The sequence below is a fragment of the Calidris pugnax genome, unplaced genomic scaffold, assembly GCF_001431845.1.
Source record: "Calidris pugnax isolate Ruff unplaced genomic scaffold, ASM143184v1 scaffold639, whole genome shotgun sequence".
Taxonomy (NCBI): Eukaryota; Metazoa; Chordata; class Aves; order Charadriiformes; family Scolopacidae; genus Calidris; species Calidris pugnax.
In genome coordinates this window covers 277,095-302,948 of record NW_015091443.1, presented here as the reverse complement: position 1 = coordinate 302,948, position 25,854 = coordinate 277,095, and the positions used below count along the sequence as shown (strand labels likewise).

The 25,854-nt window shown below is 49.1% G+C and overlaps 1 protein-coding gene across 1 annotated transcript in view; it reads left to right on the top strand.

Moving 5' to 3' along the window:
- The window catches only part of ASXL2 (additional sex combs like 2, transcriptional regulator), a 75,799-nt gene continuing 49,945 nt past the window's right edge, over positions 1 to 25,854 (top strand). Inside the window, exons 1-3 of the mRNA XM_014961567.1 lie at positions 1 to 218; positions 20,141 to 20,223; positions 25,198 to 25,200. Coding sequence (XP_014817053.1) covers positions 162 to 218; positions 20,141 to 20,223; positions 25,198 to 25,200 — 143 coding nt within the window. The 5' untranslated portion in view covers positions 1 to 161. The remainder of the gene's footprint in view (positions 219 to 20,140; positions 20,224 to 25,197; positions 25,201 to 25,854) is intronic.

Below are 25,854 nucleotides of genomic sequence, written 5' to 3'. Positions count from 1 at the left end.
AGTAGGATCCCAATATGGCAGCGGCGGCGGGTGCAGGGGCCGCCGCCGTCGGGGCTCTCCGCGCTTAGGGCCCCCCCTCGGCTCCCCCCGCCTCCCCTCCCGGGCGGACGGAACCCCCTTCCAGGGTACCTCGGAGTCAGCTGCGCCCCGTCGCGTCCGACATGAGGGAGAAGGGCCGCAGGAAGAAGGGCAGGACCTGGGCAGAGGCCGCCCGGACGGTACGTGGGGCCTGGAGGCCGGGGGAGGCCGCTGGGCGGGTCAGAGGCCTCCGGGCCGCTCCGGGGGGTGTCGGCTCCCTCCTGCCGCGGGGGGAACGGCCGCTCCCGCGGTGCCCGGCCCCTCTGGGAGCTTGGGGTGGGCACGGGCCGGGCCTGTGGGGCCGCAGGGGCAGGCGGCGGGGTGGGAAGGGGCGAGGTGCCGCCCGGGCTGTGCCCGCCGCTGGCCTGGCTCTGCCGGAGGCTTCGGGCCCACGCCGTGCGCTCGTATAGGGGGGGTCTGGATCTCTTTTTAAATTTATTTTTGACCTGTTCTCCAGTTGCTTAATGTGTCTGGGCACAAATTTATATGGGAAGGTTTGTGGGGGAGGGATTACCTCTTCGTGTTTGCAAAACGCTGTGATTAATGAGGGTGTAAATAATATTAGCAAACAGGTGCAGTGGGTTTTTTTGCAGTATTCTGAGTATATCTGTGGCTTTCACACAGCAGAGCTTGTTGCAGTAGGAGGTGCTGAACTGTGTCAGGTCGGGTAGTGAGTTGTGAATTTTTATTCTCCTAGTTCGACAGTCTTTGTTACTGTAGTGTTTTCAAGAGGCACTTACAGTAGTTTCTGTGCAGGGCAGGCACGTTAGAGGGTGGGTAACAGAAAAGGGAAGTTGAGTAGTGGGACAAGTGTGAGAGGGAGGAAGCTAACAACTAAAACAAGTGTAACCTGCAGGAGCTGAGCAGAAGCGTTGAGTTGTGAAAGTACAGCCCATGCTCCTGCGAGATCTGTGTTTGCAGCGCGGATTCAAATCCACCTAATGGGGAGGGGGAGGAGTTCGGGTTCTATCCTAACCATTCTGAGAAGGGTATCTGTTAAAACAAGACTTGAAAAGTCTGGCTGGGAAGCAAATGTAAATAGGCATCTGCGGCAGAGACTTGCAAGCACTGTTTTCATAAATAGTAATTTATTTGAACTTTGTATTTTCAGTTTGAAAGGCATCAAAATAGTTGCTCTTCTTTGGGGAGACGTGCTGCAGTGAACTATTTTAAGAATATAAGATGATATTCTGCAGGCAGACACTCTGGTTTCTCTGTGTATGGTTTTCTGTATCGCTTTTCGTTTTAACAGTTTGTTTTGAAAAAAGTGGCGGAGTCTCCAGTGTAGGGTGGAAGTGGGACCAGCTCTTTTCCAGCCTGTGTGCGCTGCTGTTGATCCACTGATCTCTTCCAGAATCCACTTAAAGGCTAAAACACTTACTGAGAAAAGCTGCACTGAAAAGTATCAAAACGGAAGGCTGTGCGTTACCCTGGGTTGCACACCTGGATTCGTGGCACGGGCAGCCCAGACTAGGGAAAGATGAGCAAACGCTCACCCAAACCACAGTTTTGGCAAATATTTCTATCTGTGTATTCAGCGGGAATGTTAAAATATTCTGGTCCAAGTCCAACTCCAATCTTCAAAAAGCTTCCCTGCGTTTTTTGGTCTGAAATAATGCCTTTTGATTCCTGTCCCAGCCTGTGTGCTTGTGTTGGCTTCTCAGCTGCCCGTGGCTGAAGTTTGTAGGGTTTATTATAAAGCCGAGTAAAGAAATGTGGCAGCTCTGAGGTACCCTGTTCTGCTACTCCTGAAAGGTGACAGAAACTTTCCCTCGAGCTGGAGAAACCTTCTGTTTTGTCTCCAGCGGGGTCTTGCATCTCTGTGCTCTTCTGCAGAGTCAGTTCTTTGCTTGCTGTGGGGTGGAGCGGGCCCAGTAGTCACGGGTCGGCACAGAACTGCAGGGGAAGGGGCTTGGGGCTGTGGGTTTTGGCTGTGGGACCTGCTTGTCACTGCCCCAAATAGCAGCGTGAGGTCATCGTGGCTGAAGTTCCTGTGGCGATTCTGTCCCCACGCTGCCTCCTCGCTGTCCCTGTCACCTCTCTGCTGGTGCTCCTGGGTAGGTCAGGGAGTCAAACCAGCAAAAACCCATCCTCATTATTAGGGTGCTGCTCTGGCTTTGTGCCAGTTCAGCCTTCCTAACCAGGAATTTGGGATCGGGCATCCCCCAGTGCAAGGGGGGTGATGGGAACGTGGGGAGGGGAGGGCACCGAGGTAATATCTTCTAGAATTAGCTCAGTCTGGTGTAGCAGGCCAGCGTTCGCTCACCACCTTGTTTCCAGCCTCAGAAGCGCGGCCTCTCTGTTTGCTAGAAGGACCTCGGGGAGGTACGTGGGGGGGGGGAATGCAGTGGGACACAAGCTGGGCTTGCTCTTGGACGTCTAGGGCTAGTAATTGGAGCAGAACTGCAGTGTGAGGGAAGGAAAGGGTGCCCCGTGCGGGCAGCGCGCTCAGGGAGGAAGTTACTGTTGATAAACAACCTTTTTCTTATTTCCTGGCTCATTCAGTAAATTTGCAGCTGCAGATGGCTGTTAACTTGTGACTTTTCTTGGGACAACGGCTGGGTGTCCCTGCTGGTAAAGTAAAAAGCTTCATTGAGGTAAGAAGCTGAGACTGTTACAGTACACAAGTTTTAAAATAATAGCACACAATTTTAAGGTAAACATACTGTAGATGTCTGCATCACAGAGTAAACTCTTCAGATACAGTTTGTAGCAACCGAACTGCAGAGACGCACCAATGGGACAGTGTGTCTAGAGAAAAGAGGTGATTTCTCTGTTCTGCTGAAGACTGGAGCAGGCAGATCACATCTGTGCGGGTAAACTTGAGTTTTAGGGCTTGTTGTCTGGCCCCGTGGCCCCCTGGCAGAATCCGTGTGTGGCTGTGCTGCTGGACCTCCCCCCATTGAGCGGGGTGAGGGGTTTGCAGTGCTCTTGGCACACCGGTCCGTGCTCGTTGTGGAGCTGGTGTCAGGGCTCAGGTTGTGATCTCACATTCGGAGCTGTGCCAGTGACCTTGTGCTCACCCAGCGGCGGGGACAGCCGGGCTGGTGCCTCTGCAGAGTGAAACGTGCGGCTGTGGCTGGCCAGGGGTTGTCAGACACCTGAAACCGAGGCCTGTTCAGCCGCTGCAGGCAGGCGAGAGTAAATATTCAGTGGTCCTTGCATTAGCCTGGTTTGGGTGAACGCTGTCGTCGTAGCACTGAGCTTCCCGGGGGCTGCGGGTGAAGGGGGCAGATGCCTCGTTGCGTGTGGCATCGGGACTTTGGTTGTGCAGCAGAGAAGTTCTGCCCTTCGCTTTGCCTGCGCAGCTCTCAGAGTCATTGCTAGGGGTTGCTTTTCCTCTCGCTCGTGTTTAACACAGTCTTTGCCAAACTGAGCGGGACAGGGGCACAGTGGCTCTGGGGTGGAGTGTGGCAGCAAACGGGCTGTTGTGCCACGTTAGTGGCCTTTTTAGACCCAGACAAGGAGCCCCGTCGCTGGACAGGAGCCACACACAGGCTGTCTTTGTGCTTTGTTTGTGGGGAGGAAAATGTACGCTGTCACGTGCCAAGTTTGAAGACATTTGGTGTTTGTTTTTCATGGGAAGTCCCCGTGTGTGACCTGATGAAACAGTTTTCTGCTGTCCAGCTGCCGAGGAGCGAGGAGAATGGTGGGGCTGGAGGTGGTGGCCATGAATGCTCCTTGGCTGGCTCATCCAAGAACACAAAACACAGTCTTTAACGCTACCTGTTTGTGAGAGGGAGCTGCTGCAGCCGTGTTTTTTCCTGTGTGCTGGTTTCCTTTTGGGTCAAACCGACTTTGTTGGCTTTGGAGGGGGGAAATCCAGTGTGAGAATGCCCTTGGGAAAGCTCAGAGCCTGAACCTGGTGTGGGGCACATCTCTGAAGGCACAGATGTCCCAGTGTGAGTCCTGTTGTGATGCTGGGGGCTGCTGGGCAGCTCTTGTGATGTGAACTGAGGTCTTCTCTTGCTGTAGGGGTTTGTTTGCATCCCTTGTGTCATCTGAGGAGTTAAAGTGAAAAGATGTGTCATCTCTGAAACCAATAGTGCAGAACACACCATCCCATCTGGTGTTCACAGGCCCGTCTGTGTGGCCAACAGGAGCTGCTGTAGTGAGGTCAAAAGCTGAAACCCAGTAGAAAGGTTATTTGTTAGGGAAACAAATGGCCTGCTCTTGGAAGCTGAATTTATTAAGACTGTCCTTCTCATTAAGATGCCGTTTTTTGGGGGGTGATGGAGGGACGTGTCTGAGGGATGCTGCTTTTCCCTGCTTTCTGTTAAAAGGTGTTTGCAGAAGAGCAGGTGGAAGGATCCAAGCTGTAGAAGTTGCCCGTTGGTCTACAAGTACCTGCATCCACTTGCTCACCCGTATGGACAAACTTCAAAATCTGCAAAGGTTCCAAGACTGCTGCAAAAAATATGCAGAAATTCAGAGGATTCTGTAAACCATCAGTTTGAGGGCCTGCTCAGCCTAGTAGAGAATGCTGTTATTTTTTTGCTGCTGCATATTTTGTATTTCAAGTGCCCTGCTCCAGCTTCCCAGTGTGTAGGCTGCTGGAGCTGAATGGGGTGTGCTGGCAGATACTTAGTTTAGCTGGGTACCAAGCACACGGGATGTCCCAGGTGGGTTTCTTCATGTCACCAGTCCTTCAGGGGTCTGATGGCTCAGTCTGGAGGCTGATTTGGAGCACAGCAGGCCCTTCCTGGTGAATCCCAGAACTGCCTGGTCACTTTTTGGCAAGGTATTAAATAAGGTGGCACTATAGAAGGTTAAATGATTAATCAAAGCTTGTGAAATGAGCTGAGAGCTGAAGCTGGTAAGGCTTCCTGTATTTTTTTTTTTTTTGGAGGGGGTTGTTGCTGTGTATTAAGGTTTTTTTGCTGGTGGTTGATATTTATTTATTTTTAAATCCCCTAAGTATTATCACAGCTTCCTGCAGGGTGCTCAGCCTGTGTCCAGGTACCAGACCTGCTCCCAGCGCAGAGACTCCTGCGGGCCAGGTGCAGAGCAGTTGGTAGCCATGGCTCTGGTGACCAAGCTATGGCACGGTGTCCCCGTGCCACGTGAGGCATGTACGTGTGTGCCAGCCAGGAAAGCATCCTGGTAGGGTTTCCAGGGAGAGAGACTCATGGCTGCACAAAACCAAACAAAAGTTGGCACAAACTTTGTCACATGGTGATAGAGAACTGCAGTTTTCTTCCCTACTTACTCATACACAACTCTTATTGAGCACAATGCTTAGATGTATTTTTCCTGCATTTTTTAAAGGACTTTACAGGAAAGTCAGTAATTGTTCTGCAATATGAACTCTGTTTTGGCCCAGTGTGGGTTGTATCCTCTGATATCTGCTCTCCTCGGTGCTAGAACTTCCAGTGAACTGAAAGTTGCCTTAAACTCCTCTTGGGAATCTCTAGGAGACAAATGGAAGCTTAAAAAATTCCTCCTGATACAGCAATAGAATTTGGAAAGGCTGAGATGGAAGAGAAATCCACTTTAATTGCTGTAGCCGACCAGACGACTACAGACTCTGCCCTCCTTCCAACCACAGTAATCCAATTATTTGCCTGCCATTTTAAAAGCGATTTTCCAAGTCCCAGCCCGTGTTCCTGCTCAGCTGGAGCATTGGGCAACTATTCCCCTTGTTCTCTGTTCCTGCAGGAAAGTTCAGTGGGGCTGGAGGGTCTTGAACATGTTTTCTTTATTCTTGTTTAAAACAATAAATGCAGTTTAGATGTTAACTTTAATACAGGGCTCAGATACACTTTTGCTTGGTCTCTCTCGTTAAGGTTATTTTAGCAGGGAAGGGTTTGAAGGTATGGTGCAGACTTCCTTGACTGAGCTCATCTCTACAGCTGCCAGAGCTCTGAGATGGCTTTTCTGCAAAACCTGTGGTCTCCGTTTGAAGCCGCTGAGAAGAGCAGATGTGCAGGCAGGGCCTGAGCCTTTTTTGTGCAAGGCTTTTCCAAGTGAGAACCTCCTCAAACAAAAGCCCGTTTTGTGTCCCGGATATCGCCTTTGTGGCACCTGCAGAAGGTGGTTAAGGTGGAGGTAACCACTGTACAACCAACACCTTGTCTGGTGTCCTAAAGAAATGCAGCGATCACCCTTTACTGAAGTGTCGTTGGACTCTGGGTATCACACAAGCTTTTCCTACAAAAAGAGGGCCATTCAGATACTTTGTGCTCAAACCCCATGCTCTGCAGTCTGTGTTTCTGTGCACCCAGTGCTCTCACATCAGCAGGCAACAGGCAGTGATAAAATCGCCCTGCGGAGGGAAATCGGTGGTGAGGAGGAGCCCGTGTCAGCGCTGGGTCTGCGCAGGGTTTTGTGTTGAGGTGGCTCCGCTCTGACCCACGGGGCTGAGCTTCTGCTGCTGCCTCCTGTGCTGGCTCTGCTCAGAACCCAAAGGCTTTTCACCCAAAGAGAACCCATTGCCTTCCCCAGCAGCTGCTCTCAGTGAGCTGGAGCATGGGATGGAGCCAGCTGAGAGCCAGCATCATGAGTCCTCTCCTGAGCAGAGCTAGAAAACCAGAATAACATGGCCATGGCAGGTGGGTGTTACTGCCCAAATATGCCAATGATGAAGGAAAATAATCTGTCACTTTTTGGTTCAATTCTGCATGTCCATGACTTGTTTACAGTCCGTCTTAAAACACACCAGAAGCGGATACTTGATATATTTGGGTTTTTTTCTATGATTATCAGGTTCCCCGGTTATGTGGTTAGCTTCAACTGTTTGGAGGAGTAAAAATAGAGGGCCAAGAACAGCCAAGATGTTCCGTCTAATTCTTCCTGTGCTTCTAAAACATCACTGCTGTCACCAGCCACGGGATCTTCCCAGGGTCGGTCTGCCAGCTCTGCAGGAGGGTCCCTGTGCTTTTGTCTCCAGGTACATTGAGCTGCAAGACCCTGAGAGTGTGAGAGAGCTCAGTCAGACCAAGAGCAACAGCTTGTACCTGTGTGTGATGCTTTGATGGGAGCATGAGCTCTGCCTCACATCTGGATGATATTTTGATTTGTGTGTGATTCCACAGTAGTTCCATCTAAGTATGTCCTTGCTTAAGTGCATTTTTGTTCACTCCAGGCCAAAGTGATGTGGTGGCTGGTTGCTTCCAGCCAGGAAGCCCTACTGATGCCATTGCAATGATGAAACTTTGGGGCAGGAACTGACCTTCTGAACTTCTCTCTTTGGAGCTGGTTAAATCTTTATTTTTAAAACCACAAAATACTGCAATGCCACTGCTGATGATATGCTCTCCTAAAACTCTTTGCAGTGGCTTTATGGGTATTAGACACCGACTTTCCTTCTGACGCCTGCACTGGCTCTGCTGGAGTCTGAGCACACTTGTGTTTTACTGCATTCTGAATTCAGAATTTATTTGAAAAGATCACTTTGTAATAATGTCCTTGTACTTATTCTGGCAGGTGATGCCATTTGTGTTCTGCTGGGAAGAATTCTTTCTTCTCTGCTTTCTGTGTGGGGAAACTTGAATTTGCTCTTAACCCTTTTGCAAGACGCAGCAATAAACATCATTATCTTTTACGGTTTGCAGTTTTGCTGTTGGGAAGCTTTTTCTGAGCACAGTCTACACTCTGTCCCAATACATCATCCCCCGAGACCAGCAAAGCCCATGTGCTCCTCTTTTCCCCTCTGCTTTCTGGCTCGTGCTGCACAACTGGAGCACGTTGGGGATATGTGGCTGCTGAAGAGCTGTGTCAGGCTGGTGTTCCTGGCAGCGGGGGCTTGTGCAACCTCACAAGCTGTCGTGGGGTGAATGGTCAGTAATTCTCACAGAGCACAGTCTGTGCCTCTCCCAAGTGTTCCATCAGTGTATCAGTCAGAATTAATTAATTCAGCTCTCCTTAACCCCCACCGGAGGTTAGATCCCATCCTTGCTGCTGGGAAAAAGTCAGTGTTTGTTTCGTGGGACTCCCATAACGTCACTGAAATGGTCTGTCACAGCCAGTGCTGTTCCAAGAGGTTTCCCTTCATCATCAACCTCCAACTCAAGGGAAGGCCCATAGTGTTAGTTCTCACCTCGGGTTAGTAGGGTATGAATTCCCCACGGTGTCTCTGCTCCAGCTTTCTGACCAATGTACAAGCTGAAATTGGCAAGAGCCCCTTTATCCAGCAAGGGGAAAAGAACATAAAAGGTGGCAACTGTTTTACTACAGGAAAAAGGATTGATAATCCTGTCCTGGCTCTAGTTGTGGGAGGCCACATTTTAAAAGCTGAAGTACTATTGATGTTTTTCTGGTAACTCTGATTTGTTGTGTTTGGTTTTTTTTTTAAAGACTCTTAATTATTAGAAGAAGGTAGAGTTCTTAAATGTTGCTATAAATAAGGTTTTTCTCATGGTAACAAAAAATACTCAATTGGTGCATGTTCTGGTGACTTCAGTTGAGCTGGTGCATTTGAACACCCTGAAGTACCATCAGTGTAATGATGCTCGTGGCTGAGGACGCTTCTCACTTGGAGGCTTTGTAAATACCTCTCCAGCAGGAACAATCTCTGATGGCTTTGCTGGTGCTGTTGCAGAAGGTTTGCTGTCTCACCTCTGGCAACCAGGAGTGTACGTGGAGCTGATCTTTCCAGATCACCCCCAATGTGTGGTTGTTGGCCCTGAGCACCCCAGGTCTGATACTCGGGGTAGAAATAGCTGCCGTGGCTCCCAGCGTGTTCCTTGTGTTTGAAAATCAGCCTGTGATGTGTGTGTAAGATGTTAAATAGCGATCGTGCTGCGTTCAGACCTTATTCCATCACATGGTAAAACCTGCAGAGAAGTACAGTGTTCTAAATATTAACGAATCCATGGAAGTACACCCCACAACATTGCTGATTTTTGGCTCTGCCAGGTGCTGTCATGAACGCTTGGCTCTTACTGCCTTTTGTGGACTCTCCCTGCCTTAGCAGAAGGATGAGCCTGGGCAGCACCCCCAGGAGATGCTGGCACCCCCAGGAGATGCTGGCACCCCCAGGAGATGCTGGTCCCCTGTGATATTTGCAAGTCAAAGGCTGGATGAGGAGCGGTTCCAGGGAGGTGTGTGTGCTCTGCCCTGGCCCCAGCCTCTCCGCTGCCACAGGAGCGTGTGAAGCTGCTTGGCAAACTCAATTGTAAAACCCTTCGCTCTGTGTGTGTTGGTTTTTTTTAAAGGTAAGCCTATTTTTAGCTCAGATTAGAGCCCTGATCCTGTTTCCCACTTTGCAGGCACACGTGGCCGTGCAGCCTGGGGGAAGGGAGATGTGCTGGAGGTGCAGGGCCATCTCTCAGCCCCAGCCTGGTCGCTTCAGCTCACCCAAGCTCAGTGCTTCAATAGGACACTCGGTCACTTGAGACACGCGCAGTTTCTTGGCAGTGGGTGAAGTAAAATAACTTGTCTAAGTTTAGCCGTGCGTCTCGTTGGATTCAACAGGCCCCTGCTTGATGCTTTCCTGTGCTGAAAGCTGCTCCTGGCAGCCTGGTGTGCTGCCTGGCTCGGGGCTGGCTCCAGCTCTCTGCCCATGGTGACTGTCCGAGGACTGTTTATTCTGGAGACTTCCTGGCTGTGCTGCGACACGCGGGTCCGGGACTCTGACCTCGCTGCTGTTTGCTCTCCGGGTGCGTTGCTGTTCACCTGCTGGTTGGGCAGCAGCGACCTGCAGCACCTCGCTGTGGGTCCCCCTCCTCTCACCAAGCCCTGTAGTCATGCCTACATCTCGCTAAACTTGGTAATTTAGTTTCCACAAATGCTTATTGGGAGCTTCAGATAATTTATACTTGAGAGCAAGCGTATATATGCACATGCATATGTGCAAAGATGACAACTTTTTAGTATTTTGCTTCCAAATCCTGAGCTCTTGCACCGTGTATGGGAGCCAAAATGTACAGCCACGAGGAGTTCAGCAAGTCTTGCTTAATTGTTTCTTCCTAATAATTGTGACCTCCTCGCATCACTTTTAGATCACTACTGTAGAAACTCAGCCTTCTCAAACCTTATCTACGTGCAGGGGTATAAGCTCCAAGTCCAGAAGCTTTGAGCTATTTTGTAGGGATGTTGGTTATACCCACAAAAATCTGTCCCAGGCAGCAAACTCCTCCCAGCCTTTGAGGCTGATGTAATCCTCTCGAGCTTCACTCAAACTCTTCTGTCTGCACTTAAAGCTGAGCTCATCAGGCATCTGGGTGGGAGCACAGGGGGGTCTGCAGGATGGGCCTGTCTTCCTTCAACAAGTTTTTTTTCAAATCCAGAAACTATTTATTTGAAGCAGCACTTTTTCCTCTCAGCCAGATCCTTGAAATGAAATGGTCATAAATACACAAAATACCCAAATTTTGGTTCCTGTCTCTGCTGAATAGTGTTACACAACTGTAGCCCCATGTCCCTGTGACCTGGGTCCCTGTGACCCTTGGATCTCGTCTCTTCACGCTCCTGTTCAAGCACATTTAAAAACAGTGTGAACACGCTACAGTCTCAAATACTGCATAAAACAATAACATGCACGGGCATTTAATGGCACTTGGTTTCTTAATAATGTGGAATTGTCCATTCCTTCTTGACCTCATTTCTGGTTAAAACCTCCAATAGCATTTGGCTAATTGGATGAGGGGAGAAGATACAGCAATGTAGGTCAAGTCCTTCAGTGCCCCTCTCGGCTCCCACTCGGGCAGCAAGGAGAGGCATTTCTCCCCCTGCTATTCTCCCCCCTGTTTCTGGCTGAAGGAGTGTGTAAGGAAATTTGCAGCTATTGCTGGCTCCTGTGCCTGGAATTCTCCTCTGAGAAGGCCGTGGCCAGGAGGTCCCCAATGGACACGAGGTTGAGATGTGACCCCTTGAGCAGACATTGCCCCTCCAGAGCATGCGGGGCGCTGAGCCAAGAAATCTCCAAGTTGCTGGGGATTCATGGCTTTCATGAAGTTTAAATCCTATTTCCAGGAAGAAGCCCCAAGTGTAAGTGATTATTACGTTTACAGCATTAGGTTGCCCAATTTTAATTCCCCCTTTCTTTAAGGGAATAATCAATAGCAAGAATTGCAAAGGGCATTTTTACCAAAGCTTGCTGAAAACCCCAATGGATTAAGGTGCTCTTTGGTATCCGGTCTGGGGGAATCTCTTGCTCAAACCTCAGTGGACAGATTGCTGTAAAACATAAACAAAACCACTTAAAACAAACAAACAGGAAAAAAAACAAACAAGCAAAAACCAAAACAAAAAACAACCCCGCCACCACTTCAAACACACGTTTCCAGGAGGCTTTTATCCTACATAACTTTGCAGACCGGTGTGACACACACAGTTACTCGGGCAGAACTGATCACTTAGAGCTTTCTGAAATTGGGAAGCGCGGCCAACTCTGGCTGCTGGGAAAGGGTGAGCTGTAAAAGAAAACTTAACAGTATGGCCCAGTAAGAGTGGTTTTGTGCTGCAGGGATCTGGGGGAGGGGATGTCTTCTTTTTTTTTAATTCCCTTACCAAGGGTTTTGGCTCCTGTGTTCATGAATGATTCAGTGCAGCCTGTGTTTCGGCGAGGCGCATGCTAATTCCCTGCCCTGAGAGTGCTCGGAAGCTGTTAATGAGCCCTGAACCTTGGTCAGTATGAATGAAGGTGTTGATTAATTTCATATGATAAATGGAGTGGGTTCCCTGTCATAACATCCATCCGTCTTTGCCCAGCAATCAGCACTAAACCCTTGGGTTTGGGCTGCAATTGCCGATTTTCCTGAAGACCTGGTGTGGGAACCAGCTGGTGGGGACAGTGGAAGTGTTCAAAGCCTTGGCTCCAGCTCATAGTCTCCAACAGGGTGGTTTTCTGTTAGCTTTTCTCATGTTGGTGTTCAAAGCTGGAAAGATCACAGAATCACAGAATGATATGGGGTTGGAAGGGACCTCTGGAGATCATCTCCTCCAACCCCCTGCCAGAGCAGGTCCCACAGGAACGTGTCCAGGGGGAGTTTGAATGTCTCCAGAGAAGGAGACTCCACCACCTCCCTGGGCAGCCTCTTCCAGGGCTCTGCCACCCTCACAGGAAAGAAGTTCCTCCTTATGTTTAGGTGGAACTTCTTATCCAAGTTAAAATGTGTGCCTGTTCCCTCTTGTCCTGTCCCTGGGCACCACTGGAAAAAGACCCATCCTCCTGACACCCACCCTTGAAGTATTTATAGGTGTTGATCAGATGCCCCCTCAGCCTGCTCTTCTCCAGACTAAAAAGACAGTCCCCCATGGATAACTTGGTGGCGTGGCGCGTTTGGGGTGGGGGAAGTGGTCGTGTGGTGCTTCAACAAACTGAATATGGGTGCTGTTATTCCTTCTGAAACTTAACGTCTCTGTTCTGTCAGTAAAATACCAGACCATAATGAGAACCATAGAAATTCTTCCTGCAGAAGTGTTGAAAGCTGAGCTGAATTGGGAAAATCCTATTCTTGCAGCTTTTGAGAGCCACAAATAGCGAGGCAGGGCAGCGGGGACAGGGAGAGGCGGGGGAGGACTTGCTGACAGACGAGACCGAAATGGCTTGGCCAGAATTGCTTTTTTTCCTCTGCTGTTCCTGCTGGTGTTCATGGGCACGCTCCCAGAAGCTACAGCTTTATTCTTGGTAAAATGTAGGGGCTTGCGATGTGAGATGTGGAAGAGGTAACTGGGAATCATAGGTTGGTTCTGCATCAGGTTAAGGTAATTCCCATCGGGTGGCTTTAGAGAGGAGGGAACGGGCGGTTGGCATCAGGAGGGCTTGACCTCTGGTGAGTTCCCAGGCCTGGCAGAGAAGCAGAGGTGCTGTGGCCCTTTGGAGCACTCACTGGTGTGGAGCTGGGTGACAGAGACACCTTTTTATAGAAAGCTTCATGTAACCGTTGGGAGTAGGAATAATGGGAGAGTATTGCCATGGGGATAGGGCTACCTGATAGAACTTCTGCAAATGATGCAGCACAAAGAGATAGGCCTGAACGTTGGCTGGTGCATGGTGAGATCCAAGGCTTCCCACATGGACATCCCGAGGGTCCTCTCTGGTTCTGCTTAGCTTTCCCTTGCGCAGATAAGGGGTGAGATGAGTGTGGGTGGGGTGTACCCAGAAACTGTGTTTTCTGCCCTTTGGTACCCATCAGGTGCCCTGGTAGGATGAAAACCAAATGGTGTTGCACTGTTTGCATCTCCAGTGCCCAGAGCTCTGCTCACCCCCAGCGGGTGGAACTGGGAAGGGGAAGAGCAGCGGTGGGCTTAGTTAGTTCCCACCTTTTGTTAGCATGAGGGGCTTCACTGCAGTGTCTTTATAAGCTCTAAAGGAAGAGTAATTTTACTTTTCCTAATACAAAGCTGTAGGAGAACACAGAATGTAAGGAACCATAAATTTAGACTGCATCTTTTTTAGAAAGAACCTAAATGAAATAGTGTACGTGGCAACCCCTCCTAAGCTAAGCCTGGGTCTTCAGCTTCCAACCATCTCCAGGTCACACCTTGCTCTTCCTGGCAAGGGTAGGCAAAACACAAAGGTGTGAGAGTTGAGGCTCTCATCGCTTTCTTCCGAAGCTGTTTTCGGTTAATCATCAGTTGATGAATATGTCCTTCTAGTTGCTTTCTCCTTGTGGGTGTGTGTGTTATCCTGTGACTTGACCTGTGGGAATCGCCCTGGCTCCGGGGAGTTCCCCATGCTCCTACCTGGGGCTGAGAGCCAGAGGGGTTGTTGACTTCATCTGGAAAGATTTCTGAAAAGGAGGTGAAAGCTTTGATGTAGAGATGAGGTTGTTTTGGGTTTGGGGTCAGCAGTGCTGGAAAGCACATGCCAAACTACTCCCAAAGCAGCCAGCCCCAGGTAATCCCGTTTAGAGGTTGGTTTGTTTGTTTTTAACTCTTAAACCCCTCCTCTTTGCACTTAATGCTGATACATGGGCACAATGAGTCTTGTAAACTTTTATTGTGTCAGCTCTTTGATGGTTCCTGACCCGTAGCTCCATGCTGGGGCCGCCAGCCCCACCGAAGGCATCGCTGCTGGTCATCCTGGGTTCTCTCTGAGGTCCAGCACCTGGGATGGATGCTGCTCCCAACTGTCCCATGAGAAGATGTGAGCTGGGGGCTCCTCTGGATCCTGCTGCAGTCGCTCCACCTGGGACCCGGAAGCAGAAGATGGACTTTGAGCTTGAGTTCAGCAAAACTATAATAAGAGACATGGGCCTTGAAGTAGTTTCTATTGTCAAATTTGCTTTCCTTTTATAGCATCTCTTGCCTTGGAACGTCTTCCACTTGGGTGTTTCCCTGGTTTTATCACAGGTTGCAGGATTGCCCCTGTTTTAAAGCGATAGTGGAGTGAGAAGGGTTTCGTGCAGCAGCAGGAGGCCCAGCTCCCCTTATTCCCTTGTGTGTGTTGGGTCTCTGGTCACCTAAACCTCACCCCAACCCCCCCTCAGTTTTTTCCCTTTTGCTAAAGAATAAAGGAGCATCTCCAGTGCCTTCTTCAACAGCTTGGATGCCATTGAAGCCTAGTTTTTTTTTTGTTCTGTAGACAGTCCAGGTAAAATGTGGTTTTGCTGTAGATCTGAGGTGTGACACCGTGTTCTGCTCTTGCCAGTGCCTGTAGATCGGTGACATCTGGGGAATGGGGAAAAGGGAGCTGCTTGGGAGAGCAGAGGTTGGCCGTGTGTGGTGTGGCAGACTTTGCTCCGGTGTGGCAGGTTTACAGGGTAAATAGTGCGAGAGTAAGGAACCTGCCTTTCTTCCAAGATGAGAAATTAGGAAATACCTTTTTTTATTTTTTTTCCTGATGATCTTGTTTTCTTGGAAACCTTTTCAGAAACTAGGACAGCTTCAGGGCATAAAGCAGCGCGTACTATAAAATAGATAACTCTTAATGGATTTTGTTAACAATGTGCCAGCTCGAATATTTCACCACCCGAGGTGGCCTCATTTGAGCAGCAGTGCCACCAGCTCGGGTCCACGGCTTCACCAGCATTGAGCACTGACACTTCAGTATTGAGCACTGACACTTCTCTGTAGTAATAGTTGGGCTCAAGTAATGAGGGTTTTCCAGTAAGTGGTGTTGGCACTTGCTGGTTTGTTCTTTGCTCAGCATTAGCCAAGCTGAATCCATAGTATGAGGTAGTTTGTAAATCCTGACTTAATTTTACAAAGCTCTCAAATTCAGTTCTGTGCAGAGAGTAGTAGTAGCTTTTATTTATTTACACGCAGTAACTAAAAAAGGACTCGGGTGAAAGATCTGACAGGGATTAAAAGGGCAGGAGAGAGAGGAGAAGGTAATTAAAGTGTATCTATTTTATTAAGAGTGCCTTTAATCCTTGTACCTGGTTCTTCTGGATCAGCTGGTAAAGCAGCAGGGAGCTATTACTGCATCCCAAGGTGTGAACTGCTCTGCTTATCTAAGTAGGCTGAGAGATAGTATTGAATGAGTTTCTTGAAGAACCTGAGATGACAACTGTTACCAGGATAGTGAATGTTAATCTCTGTCCTGTGTAGCCAAAGCTTGTTCTATCGGTGTCACTGGGGTGGTGGTTCCCCAGCACAAGGAACTTTGATCCCACGGTGCAGGATTAGCTAAAATTAGCAAAACCACAGGGAGCCACAGTGGCCGTGGAGCGACACCAGGGCTAAGGCCACCAGGCTGTTCTTGGCCTCTGTGCCTCTTCTTAAGGGCAGTGGTGGATAAAGTGTGGGTTGTGATGGTGTGAAAGGGTTCTGTGGTGGGGTGGCTCCTGCAGATTAAGGTGTCCATGGGCCCTGTTTGGGTTATTTGCAGACCTTGACATGCTGCTTCAGGTTATTTGTTGGGGGGCTACGTGCCTTCGGAAAAGCCAGGACTAGTGCCCTGGAGCTCCCTGGCCACTTCGAGGGGTGGGTTGTCCAACCTCTTCCTCTCTGGTTTGTCCCAGAGAGGTCCTTAATGAGGCTGGACAGGAGATGTGTGTGCTTTCAGGTTTCTGGGAGGCATCTGACCACTCTAAACAAGTCTCAATTCTCGTGCAAACCTCCTGCTGTTGGAAGAACCCGTGGCTGCTCAGCCAGAAAAGTTGTTTTTCCAGATGAGCTTGTCTAGACTGAGTTTAAGGATCAGGCATGTTTCCCAGATCTTGGACCCTTCTCATGATTTTGTTCTATTTAAACCATACCTAAATCACAGGATATAATGTTTCCAGTGATCCAAAAGCCTTTTGACAATGACCTCTTCCTGTTCATGCTTTTCCAATAGTGGTGATGTTTTATTTTTCCCATTTGATGTCGTCTTGAACTTTCAGTTGATGGAAGGGTTTTCAATGCCCGTGTTACGGGTTAGAAGTAGCGAACGTGAGCCCCCTTTCCTGCAGGTATTGCCTGATGTGTCAGTGTTGCAGGTCACTGTTCACACCAAAATACGTAACACTGAGTCTGTACTTCTCTTCCTGACCATAACTTGGTTTATTTTGTTAGATTTGCGACTTTGTGTGCTGGTTTTTCTGTTATTTTGAGATGAAGAAGGAGAATGCTAAGCTTTTTGAATATTTTTTTTCCCCTCCTGCATCCTTCTCTCTCTCCTTCCCACGTTTCCAATTATCCAAAGTGAAAGTCTGAGATCCCTGTGCAGCAGGTTAGATTACATGGACCTGTGAGAAATGGACTGAGTTTTGCTTCAGCTAATTGATATATTTTTGTTGGTATGTCTGTATTAATGGAGGAGGCCCGGTGATGGTGGAGCCTCACCCATTGTACCCAACTAATCCTTAGAAGCGCCCTGGGGCTGTCCAGGGGTCCTGGTCTACGGGAAGTCATCTAGGTGAAGAGAGCCAGGCCATGGCAGACTGATAAGTGGACAAAGGACTGTGGAGACTGACAAGTGGATGAAGGTCATCTAGAGGGTGGCTGATGAAGATGAGGATAGGACCACCAGGGTGCTTGTAACTGCTAACACTGGACAGTAGATGATAGCAAAGACTGTGAAATAACGTGTAGCTAATCAACTAATCAAAGGTGTGTTTAGGATAATGATTTTGTAGAGTAGGTGGCTGAGCCTTGTGAGGTAGAAAGGTGTAAACTAGATCTGTAATAGGTCAGGGGGTCGGGAAGAATGTGAGCTCCAACTTCTCTAGCCCATGAGAAGAGAGACAGTAACTCAGGCTGCCGGGATAAGGGTATAAAATATCAAAAAGCTAAAGGGTTGGGGTGCCTCTGCTTTGAGATGCACCTGATTCAGCGCTGTTTCGTATAATAAATTTTTTATACCTTTGCTTCGGCAATTTTGTCCTTTTTAAATTCTAAGTGTGAGCTGGTGTTTCTCACAGATCCCTGCTTCTCCAGATACTTTCTGAAGGCTGTTTCTATCATTTTAAGAATGTCTGTATTGTCTAATCCAATTCCTTTATCACAGTAGTGTCTTGACAGTAGGTAATAACAGATGGCTAGAAAAAATTCTAAACAAAAAAAGCAAGTGTGGAGTGATTCTGGGTTTGTTTTGTTTTCCTCAAAATAGTCTCCCAGTTTTCTGAGAGGGAAGATCCTAAACTGAAGGTGTTGACTTTGTGTGAATGTCTTCTGCAACCCTCTTTAGGCAGCTGGGACAAGCCCCACAGACTGCGGGTTGGTTCTGGCTCTGCCCTGGCATCTGCTGAGGCTCCAGGTGATAGAGGGCACAGCCCAGCTTGGAGACCTCAGGAATTGCTGGAGGACACCTTGTTGAGCCAGGTGCTGGGCAGACTGGCTAAAGGAGGTCTAGCAGAGCAGAGGGAGCTGGTGGGGAACATGAAGAGTGGTGCACACGCAGCACCTTTGCTTTCAGTGGCTGGGAAATGAGAGTTTGAAGCTTTGTGGGAAATGGAGTAAGTAGAAGGCTAGAAATGCCAACCCAGGAGAGCTGGTTGATCTTCAAGAGCAACCGTCTGGGAGCGGTCCATCACGATTGGCAGGAGTGGCAGGAGGCCAGGCTCATCCTGCTGAGCTCAGCTACGGGAAGGAGCCCTGTGGAAGGAGGACACGGGAACAGGTTACCTGGGAGAAATACTTAGAGGCATCCTGTGGGCGTGCAAGGGTATAATTAGAAAAGCTTTTCTTCCTCTCTCCTCTCGATGAGGAGATTCTCTGGTCGAAGTCGGTATTAGCTTGCTTTGTGGTTCTGCGTAGTGAAAAATTAATGAGGTGGTGTTGCTGCTGTAGGTATGAGTGAGGTGGGACTTGCCAAGAGCGTGTCCAAGTAGTGAAAGTCAAGAAGAAAACCCAATGTCAAAGGAGAAAACCGCAGCTATTTATTTCTCTGTGTGAGAAATGGTAAATGCCCTAAAGTTCTTTTTTAATGGAATCATAGCACTACCTTATTTTTCTCCTGATGTGTCCTGCTTGCTGCAAGGAACTGAGATAGCCGTGGCTCTTCTTGCCCTCCCTGGGCTTCCAGCACACTGCAGAAAAGCTTCCAGGTGTTGTCCCAAGTTAATGGTACAAGAGTGTACTCACTCCTTGGAATGGGAGCTGGGAGCTGATGGAGATCTCTGAACTGCACTGGCCTGATTCTACATGAAGTGGCTGTGAAAGTCTGGCTTTAACATCCCTTACCCAGAGCCTGGGGGTGGGGAGGACATCAGCTGGGGCTTGCAAAGCTGGAGGAGGTGCTGATGGGGGGGTCTTTGTTTCTCTGAGCAGAGAGATGCTGCAGTTCAGCAAGGGCTTCTCCCAGCCCTCCCCAGAGAGAGCTGTAGATCTGCAGCCAGGGGGGTAACTGGAAGTTCCTGGAGGGAATAAAGTGTGTGTGTGTGTGTGGGGGTGGTGTTAGGGGAAGCCCCATATTCTGCAGGGCTGTTGAACAGAGAAATTTAAAACAGGTAATTTCCTTCTGCAAAGTCACTTGTAGGTTTTGTCCTGAGCCCACTGTGGGTCTGTTCTCTGGCTGGGGATGGGAGGCAGCACTGGGGGTTGATGTGCTGGGCACGGGTCAAAAGCGGATGATTAAGAAGGAAACGAGGCATTTCCTGCCCAGCCCCCCCCAGCATGAATATTCCTTAAAATATCCAAATGACGTGTAGTAACTGGCAGCTTCCTTCAGAAGCCTTCAGCATCTCCCTGCCTGCTGTCCTGGGTTAGACTTTAGCCCCTTAGCCCTCTCGGGAGGGAGGTGAGTGCTGGTTGGTGCTGGGCTGTGCAGTGTGGGCTGGGGGATGTGTGTCTGGGAACTAAGTGTGTGTGTGGGGGTGGTGTTAGGGGAAGCCCCATATTCTGCAGGGCTGTTGAACAGAGAAATTTAAAACAGGTAATTTCCTTCTGCAAAGTCACTTGTAGGTTTTGTCCTGAGCCCACTGTGGGTCTGTTCTCTGGCTGGGGATGGGAGGCAGCACTGGGGGTTGATGTGCTGGGCACGAGTCAAAAGCGGATGATTAAGAAGGAAACGAGGCATTTCCTGCCCAGCCCCCCCCAGCATGAATATTCCTTAAAATATCCAAATGACGTGTAGTAACTGGCAGCTTCCTTCAGAAGCCTTCAGCATCTCCCTGCCTGCTGTCCTGGGTTAGACTTTAGCCCCTTAGCCCTCTCGGGAGGGAGGTGAGTGCTGGTTGGTGCTGGGCTGTGCAGTGTGGGCTGGGGGATGTGTGTCTGGGAACTGAACAGTTTCCATGGACCATAGTTAGGAACTTGAAGGCTGAATTGTGTGCAGAGATTTTCAAAGGATCCTGGCAGCATTAAGCACCAAATTTCCTAAAACTTCTGTAATGCTTACAACGAAACTGATCAGTAGTTGGTTCAACTCTGCAAAGGTTAAGGATTTGGATTTTGGAAGTTTTGTGTCTGAGGTACCTCGACGGTTCCTGCAGCATTCCCAAGGGACACTTGTGTCTGTGAAGCCACCCTGTTGCTGTGGAGCATTTAATTCTCTTAAAGAGGTGTTATCTAGGGCCAGTGCTTTTGAAATAAAGCTCGGGAATTGCACTAAAGCCAGTCCTTTTGCCAGTCTCCTGGAGTCTCTGTGTCCTTCAGGGAAGGGGTGGTGATGGGATGAGAAGGCCAGTGGTTCTTCCTCGTCTGTATCCATGGAGATGTCCAAACCATTAAACGTAGCTTTCTGTGCAGTTGAAGGTTAAAATGAAAATGCAAATGTGTAACTTCCTCTCCATCTGCTTTTCCTCGCCAGGTCCTGGAGAAATATCCTAATACACCTATGAGCCATAAAGAGATCCTTCAGGTTATCCAGAAGGAAGGACTGAAAGAAATCAGGTGAGTTCAGTGTCCGTACCAGTAAAGCACATTCATACTTTGGTTCCAGCACAGTTTAGTTTACTGTTAACCCCTGTCTCATAAGTATTTTGGGGACTGAAATGTTAAGTACCTGCAGAATTGGGGGCTAGGACCCGTTTGCAAAGCAGCTCTCGAGTCACCGGTACTTTTCACCAAGTAAAGTAGATAGGGATGATACTCCCATGGGTACCTCCTGGAAGGTCAGCTGTCCTCATCAGGTAGTTCATGTTCCAGGTGCTGAAGTAAACTTAACTACTTTTTTTTTTTTTTTTAATGTGACTGGTCTGTAATGGAAATGACCTAAACCAAAATTGAAAGCTGTCCAGGAAGTAAAAAAGCAGTGCCACTAGTCTGTAATGGAAATGACCTAAACCAAAATTGAAAGCTGTCCAGGAAGTAAAAAAGCAGTGTCATTTTTAAATCCTTATTTTGAACAGTTTATGCCTCATGGTAGTTCCTTAGCCCTGTCTGGAGCAGTGTGTGGTTGAGCTGCAGCATGGTCCTGTCCCCCCGGGGAGCAGAGGGAGTGTTTGGGCAAAGGGGGGCACCGGCCCCGTGACTCCGATCTGCTTTAGAAACCCAGCAGCTGGGCTGGTGGCTCCTGAACTGCTGTTACTGTAGCTCAGTTCTTGAGGTGTGTATTTCCCAGAGAGGGACAGGTTGATTTGGTGAGGGAACAAGTAGAAAATATTTATACTTCTGTTTCCTAAGAGCAAAGAAAAGTGTGGGGGGCAAGATAACTGGATGTGTCAGTTCATCTACGTGGAATGAAATAACCATCCTAAATAAATACTAGGGATATGGGAAAACTGAAGCTGTGCAAGGATGGAAGAGGCAGGCATGGAGAGCAGGCAGGGCTCGTGCTCCTGCTGCTGGGCTGCCCGTGGAGCCCAAGCTGTGGCCTTGGCCCTGCCTGGAAGGGCAGCTCCACAAAACTCGGTGGGAGGATGTGCTGGTCTGAGTCTGCCATGAGAGTTCAGATCTTGGGTTTGAGTCCAATAACGTCGTTTTACCTCCCAAAAAGCAGATCTTGTGATAACTCACTTCCTCTGTAGCTTCTCCAGTTGTTCAGTGTTTTCACAAGGCCAGAGGACATTAAGTGTGGACTGAATCCTTCAGCAAACTCCAGAGTGGCTCTGGGCACTTCGATTTGCTTTTGAGAAATGAAGCGTTTCCACCAGCTCAGTCTGGTTCTGGGCATGACCTTATGGTTGAAGAACATCTCTCAGCCATTGCCCACCTTTTCAGTGTGCTTGACTAATATACACAATTATCGTGGTAGAATTTTTGATAATCCATTTGATAATTTCTTGTGGAGTAAGTCCAGAGTTTTGCCTTCATCCTTGATGTCTGGAGTCAAAATGCCAAGGAGACAACTCCTTGCTCTGCATCTCTCGCTGCCTCCCTTTAGTGAATTATCTGTGCACTGGCAGCTTGGAGCTGTCTCCGTACGGCAGACAGTGTATTTTACTGATGAGTTAACTGTATTTTGATGAAGGAAATCAGCTCGGGTCAGAGCAACCTTCATGGTGTTGCTCTTAAAATGGCTTCAGGCCACTTGACACGCTGATGAGCTCATCTTTAGTGTTCCCTCAGTGTCCTCTCCTCATCTGAGCTGTTGGCTGAGAAAGGACCTAGGAGGGGAAGGTTCCTGAGGTGGAGATGGGACCTGCTGCAGGATGGTGTTTTCTGCTCGCTTGCACTTTCCTGCTTCCTCACCACATCAGGGAGCTGGGAGACAACGTGCTGAAGTGTGAAAGCCAATGTAAAGCTTGTTTTCCTGCCGCTGCTGCGTAGGGAGTCAGACGGGAGCAGGGTAGAGGAGGTGGGAATGGCTGGGGTGGGAGGACATGCCAGAGGTGCTGCAGGGATGGCCCTACAGCAGAGCATCCTCCAGAGGACACTTGTGTTCCTTTACTGTCCTTGACCTCGGCTGACCACGGAGCTGCTTCAATACAAGTTAAACACACCAATAATTTTTTTTCTAGTGGCAAAGACTGTAATGTGTAGCATCTTTATGTCAAGTGGCAAAGACTGTAATGTGTAGCATCTTTGTTGTATGAGCAGGCTTTCCTGCACACACGTTGTGTTGTGCAGCTGGTGCTCCCAATGGGAGGTGTTTGGAGACTGCAATGAGACTTGTCCTCAAGGCAACTGCAGGGGAAAATACACCAGGCAACTCCTTCCAGTTCATATCACCTGTGCCTTTGTCACCTTCCCTAAAGGCTTCTCTTGGCCTCTGAGGACAAAATGAATTGTTTTGGTGGCAGCAGCTGATGCCTGGGCATCACAGCCCCTCACCTGCCCTGGGCTGCAGGACCCCATCGGGAGGAGACGCCGGAAGGAGTTGTCCTTGGTTTGTTTACAGGGTTAATTTATTCAAGCAAAACTTTTCACAACTTCTTAAAATAACATGTAAGATCAGATTTGCCTGGTGGTAACTGGTGTCACACAGCGAGGAGGCAGCCCAGTGTTTGCCAAAACCCCACTTTTCTTATGTAGTCTGCTGTAGAGTATTAGAGTATGAGGGGAATGTTTTTTTCTCCCCATAAGGGTGATAAAACACTAGCACAGGACCAGAGAGGGTTGTGTGACCTGCACTGCTGGAGATACTTAGTGTTGGACTGATCAAAGCCCTGAGACACCTGATGCAGTTGCTCCTGCTTTGAGCTGGAGGTTGGACTGGTGACCTCCAGAGATTCCTCCCCATCTCAATGACTCTGGGTCGTGGTTCCCGGCCTCATCTTCCTCAGCAAAGTGGCTTCAGGGCCTCTTGTGAGATTGTGAGTCCCTGAAATACCTCAAAGCCTTAATAGATGTATCTGTGGACAGGGAGTACAATTAAAGGGGCTGCTTCTGCTTCGTGTGGCTGGGGTACGCTGTGTCAGACAGGTCACACTGTTAGCACAAAACACCTCTGGTTTTCCCTCTCTCGGGGTATGAAGCTGCAGATGATGACCTGGCTTGGAAGGTGCTGGAGGTAGCTGAAGCCATCAGCTGACGGATGTTTAAATTACTTCACACATTCTTTAATCCTCAGCTGCTTTAAATGTAGCCTTCAAATGAGCTGCAGGAGCTGGAGCACCTTGAGTTCATGTCTTGTGGGTTTGATGACACAGAGTGTGTTGGGGATGGACACGGCAGGGGTATCCTTGCTTCTTACCAAGGCTGGGTTACCTCAAACCTCTGCTGGTTATAGTTAATTATCTTCATTCTGCTAGAAGATGGGTATTAAAATGTCCATAAAGGTGTTACTGACCTCTTGGGGTTTTCTCGTGCAGGACTCGGGGTTCTGGGGCTCTTTCCTGATGTTTTGCTGATGAGGAAAGGGGCTTTCGTTGGAAGCAGCTGCCTTAGGGCCAGTCTCACAGGCTGTGCACATTTTAATTGCTCTTTTAATTACTGGAAGCCTTCAGGAGAAGGGGCTGGCAGCAGCAAAGGCCAATAAATGCTGGTGCAGTAAGTTCTTGTGGTTTTTTTCCCTTTAGTCAGCTGAAAGTTGGATGTGGCTTTTTCTGGAGAAAATAAAACGGTTATCAACTTAACGTTTTTAACAGAAGACCACAAGACCATGGTATTTATTCTCTTTGAGACCTTCATGATGTCTTCAGTGAGTGTCTCTTCTGGACGCTCATGACTTATCCTGTTTTTCTGGATTTTCTGGTCTGAACCTGGCAGGAGCTCCCCAATGGGGCATGTTCTGAAGAGAGGGAAAGCTGGAGATACAGGGAGTCCTGTGTCCAGCCTTGGAGTCCTCAGCACAGGAGAGACATGGAGCTGTTGGAGGGGGTCAGAGGAGGCCCCGGAGATGCTGGGAGGGCTGGAGCCCCTCTGCTGGGAGGGGGGGCTGAGAGAGTTGGGGGGGGTCAGCCTGGAGAAGAGAAGGCTCCGGGGAGACCTTGGAGCCCCTTCCAGTCCCTCAAGAAGGGGGGCTCCAGGAGAGATGGGGAGGGACTCTGGCTGAGGGAGGGGAGCCCTAGGAGGAGGGGGAAGGGTTGGACACTGCAAGAGGGAGATTTGGATGAGGTATTAGGGAGAAATTCTGGTTTGTGCCCCTGGAGTTTTCTGGGTTTGCTGCCCAGGCCTGCAGCTCATCACTCTCTTGACAGAAATACCTGCTTATTAACAAAACTGCATTGTCTAGTAGTTAGGTGCTTAATTCAATCTTAGATTAATCATGTCTAGTTAGTGTTTCTCTGTAATTAATGAGCTATTGGGGCTGTGTGGATAACTTCCAGCAGCAGCAGCAGGTTCCCTTGGTTGCTTCAATTCCATGTCACATTTCATTTTTCTAGTTAATATCAATTTTACTACAACATGGTGACAGCCCATTCATTAGAGCAGTAAGTGAAGCCCAGTGTTGGTGTGTCCCCGAGAGCTGATGTCCTCCAGCTGATGTTCACCCACCCATGTCTCCTTGGCCCTGGCACGCTGTGGTCCAGTGTGGCTCCTCCTGAGCCTGTGGTCACCACCGGGCCACCATCACCCAAACTCCTGCTGTTTGCATCCAGCACGAATTCCCAAGGAGTTTGGGTGGTGTGAAAGGGTCAAGGAGTTTGGGTGCTGAGGATGGGGTGGAAGGGTAAGAGCAGGAAATCCCTGTAACTGCGTGTGAGGTCTCCCAAGGAAAGATTCCAAGATTTCCAAGACTTCTCTAAAAAGTTCAATAACTGGTGGAGACTGAACTAGCTGGATGCGGGAGGTGCTGGGGTTGGCAGAGAGTGCCAGCTTCTCTGGAAATAGGCTCAAAAAGCCTGACAGGTCTACGTCTTCCTCCCCCGTGTTTGTTTGATAGAACCTGGGCTCAGTTTTACTGCGAATCTCCCCAAAACGCTGTCAGTTTGGTTCTGGTGGATGGGGGGGAGGGTTCATATTAATGATTAGACGATTGTTTTTGCTCAAGTTTTTAAAGGGGTGTTTCTCTCCTTTTTTTGGGTTGCACTCCAACTCCAGAAGGTAAGAACCACTGCTGATTGTTCTAAAGCTGCTCTTCTCTATTAACGCAAGCTGCCAAAGCCTTAATTAAGAGCAACTGCTTGTTTCACGCAGACTTAGACCCCAAGTAACGGTAGTATATCTGGCCTTAACGCTTCTCCTACCCGCGCCTGCCTTTCCTGCATGCCCCCTGCCCTGCCAGCCCCAGAGCTCCCTGTGCTTGTGAAGTCCGTGGAAAATAAAATTTTGGCTGCTGGCATGTGCTGCTGCGTGTGTGTGTGTGTGTGTGTGTGTCCATGTGTGTGTGTGTCAGTCCCTAACCCTGCTCTCTGCACGCCTGCCCCGGGGAGCGGGGGGTGCTGGGGATGCATGGCCTGGGCTTGTGCACTGCATTTTGGGTGAAGTGAAATCTTAACACCTAAAGCAAGCTGCTTTTCTTCCTCAATGAACAATGTGGTTAACAAGCCTGAGGGTGGTGTGGCAGGGTCTGCTTCAGTACCTCTCTGCTCTGACACTCCCCTCCGCCTGAAACTGTTGGGTTTTTTTTAAAAACCATCATATTTTAATACACTAATAAACAAGAGGCTGTTTGTGTGAATGTCTGATTCGAGTGGAAAGTGGGGAAAATGGGAAACCCCCTCACCCTTAAACCCAGTTCACTTCATTGGGGCTTTT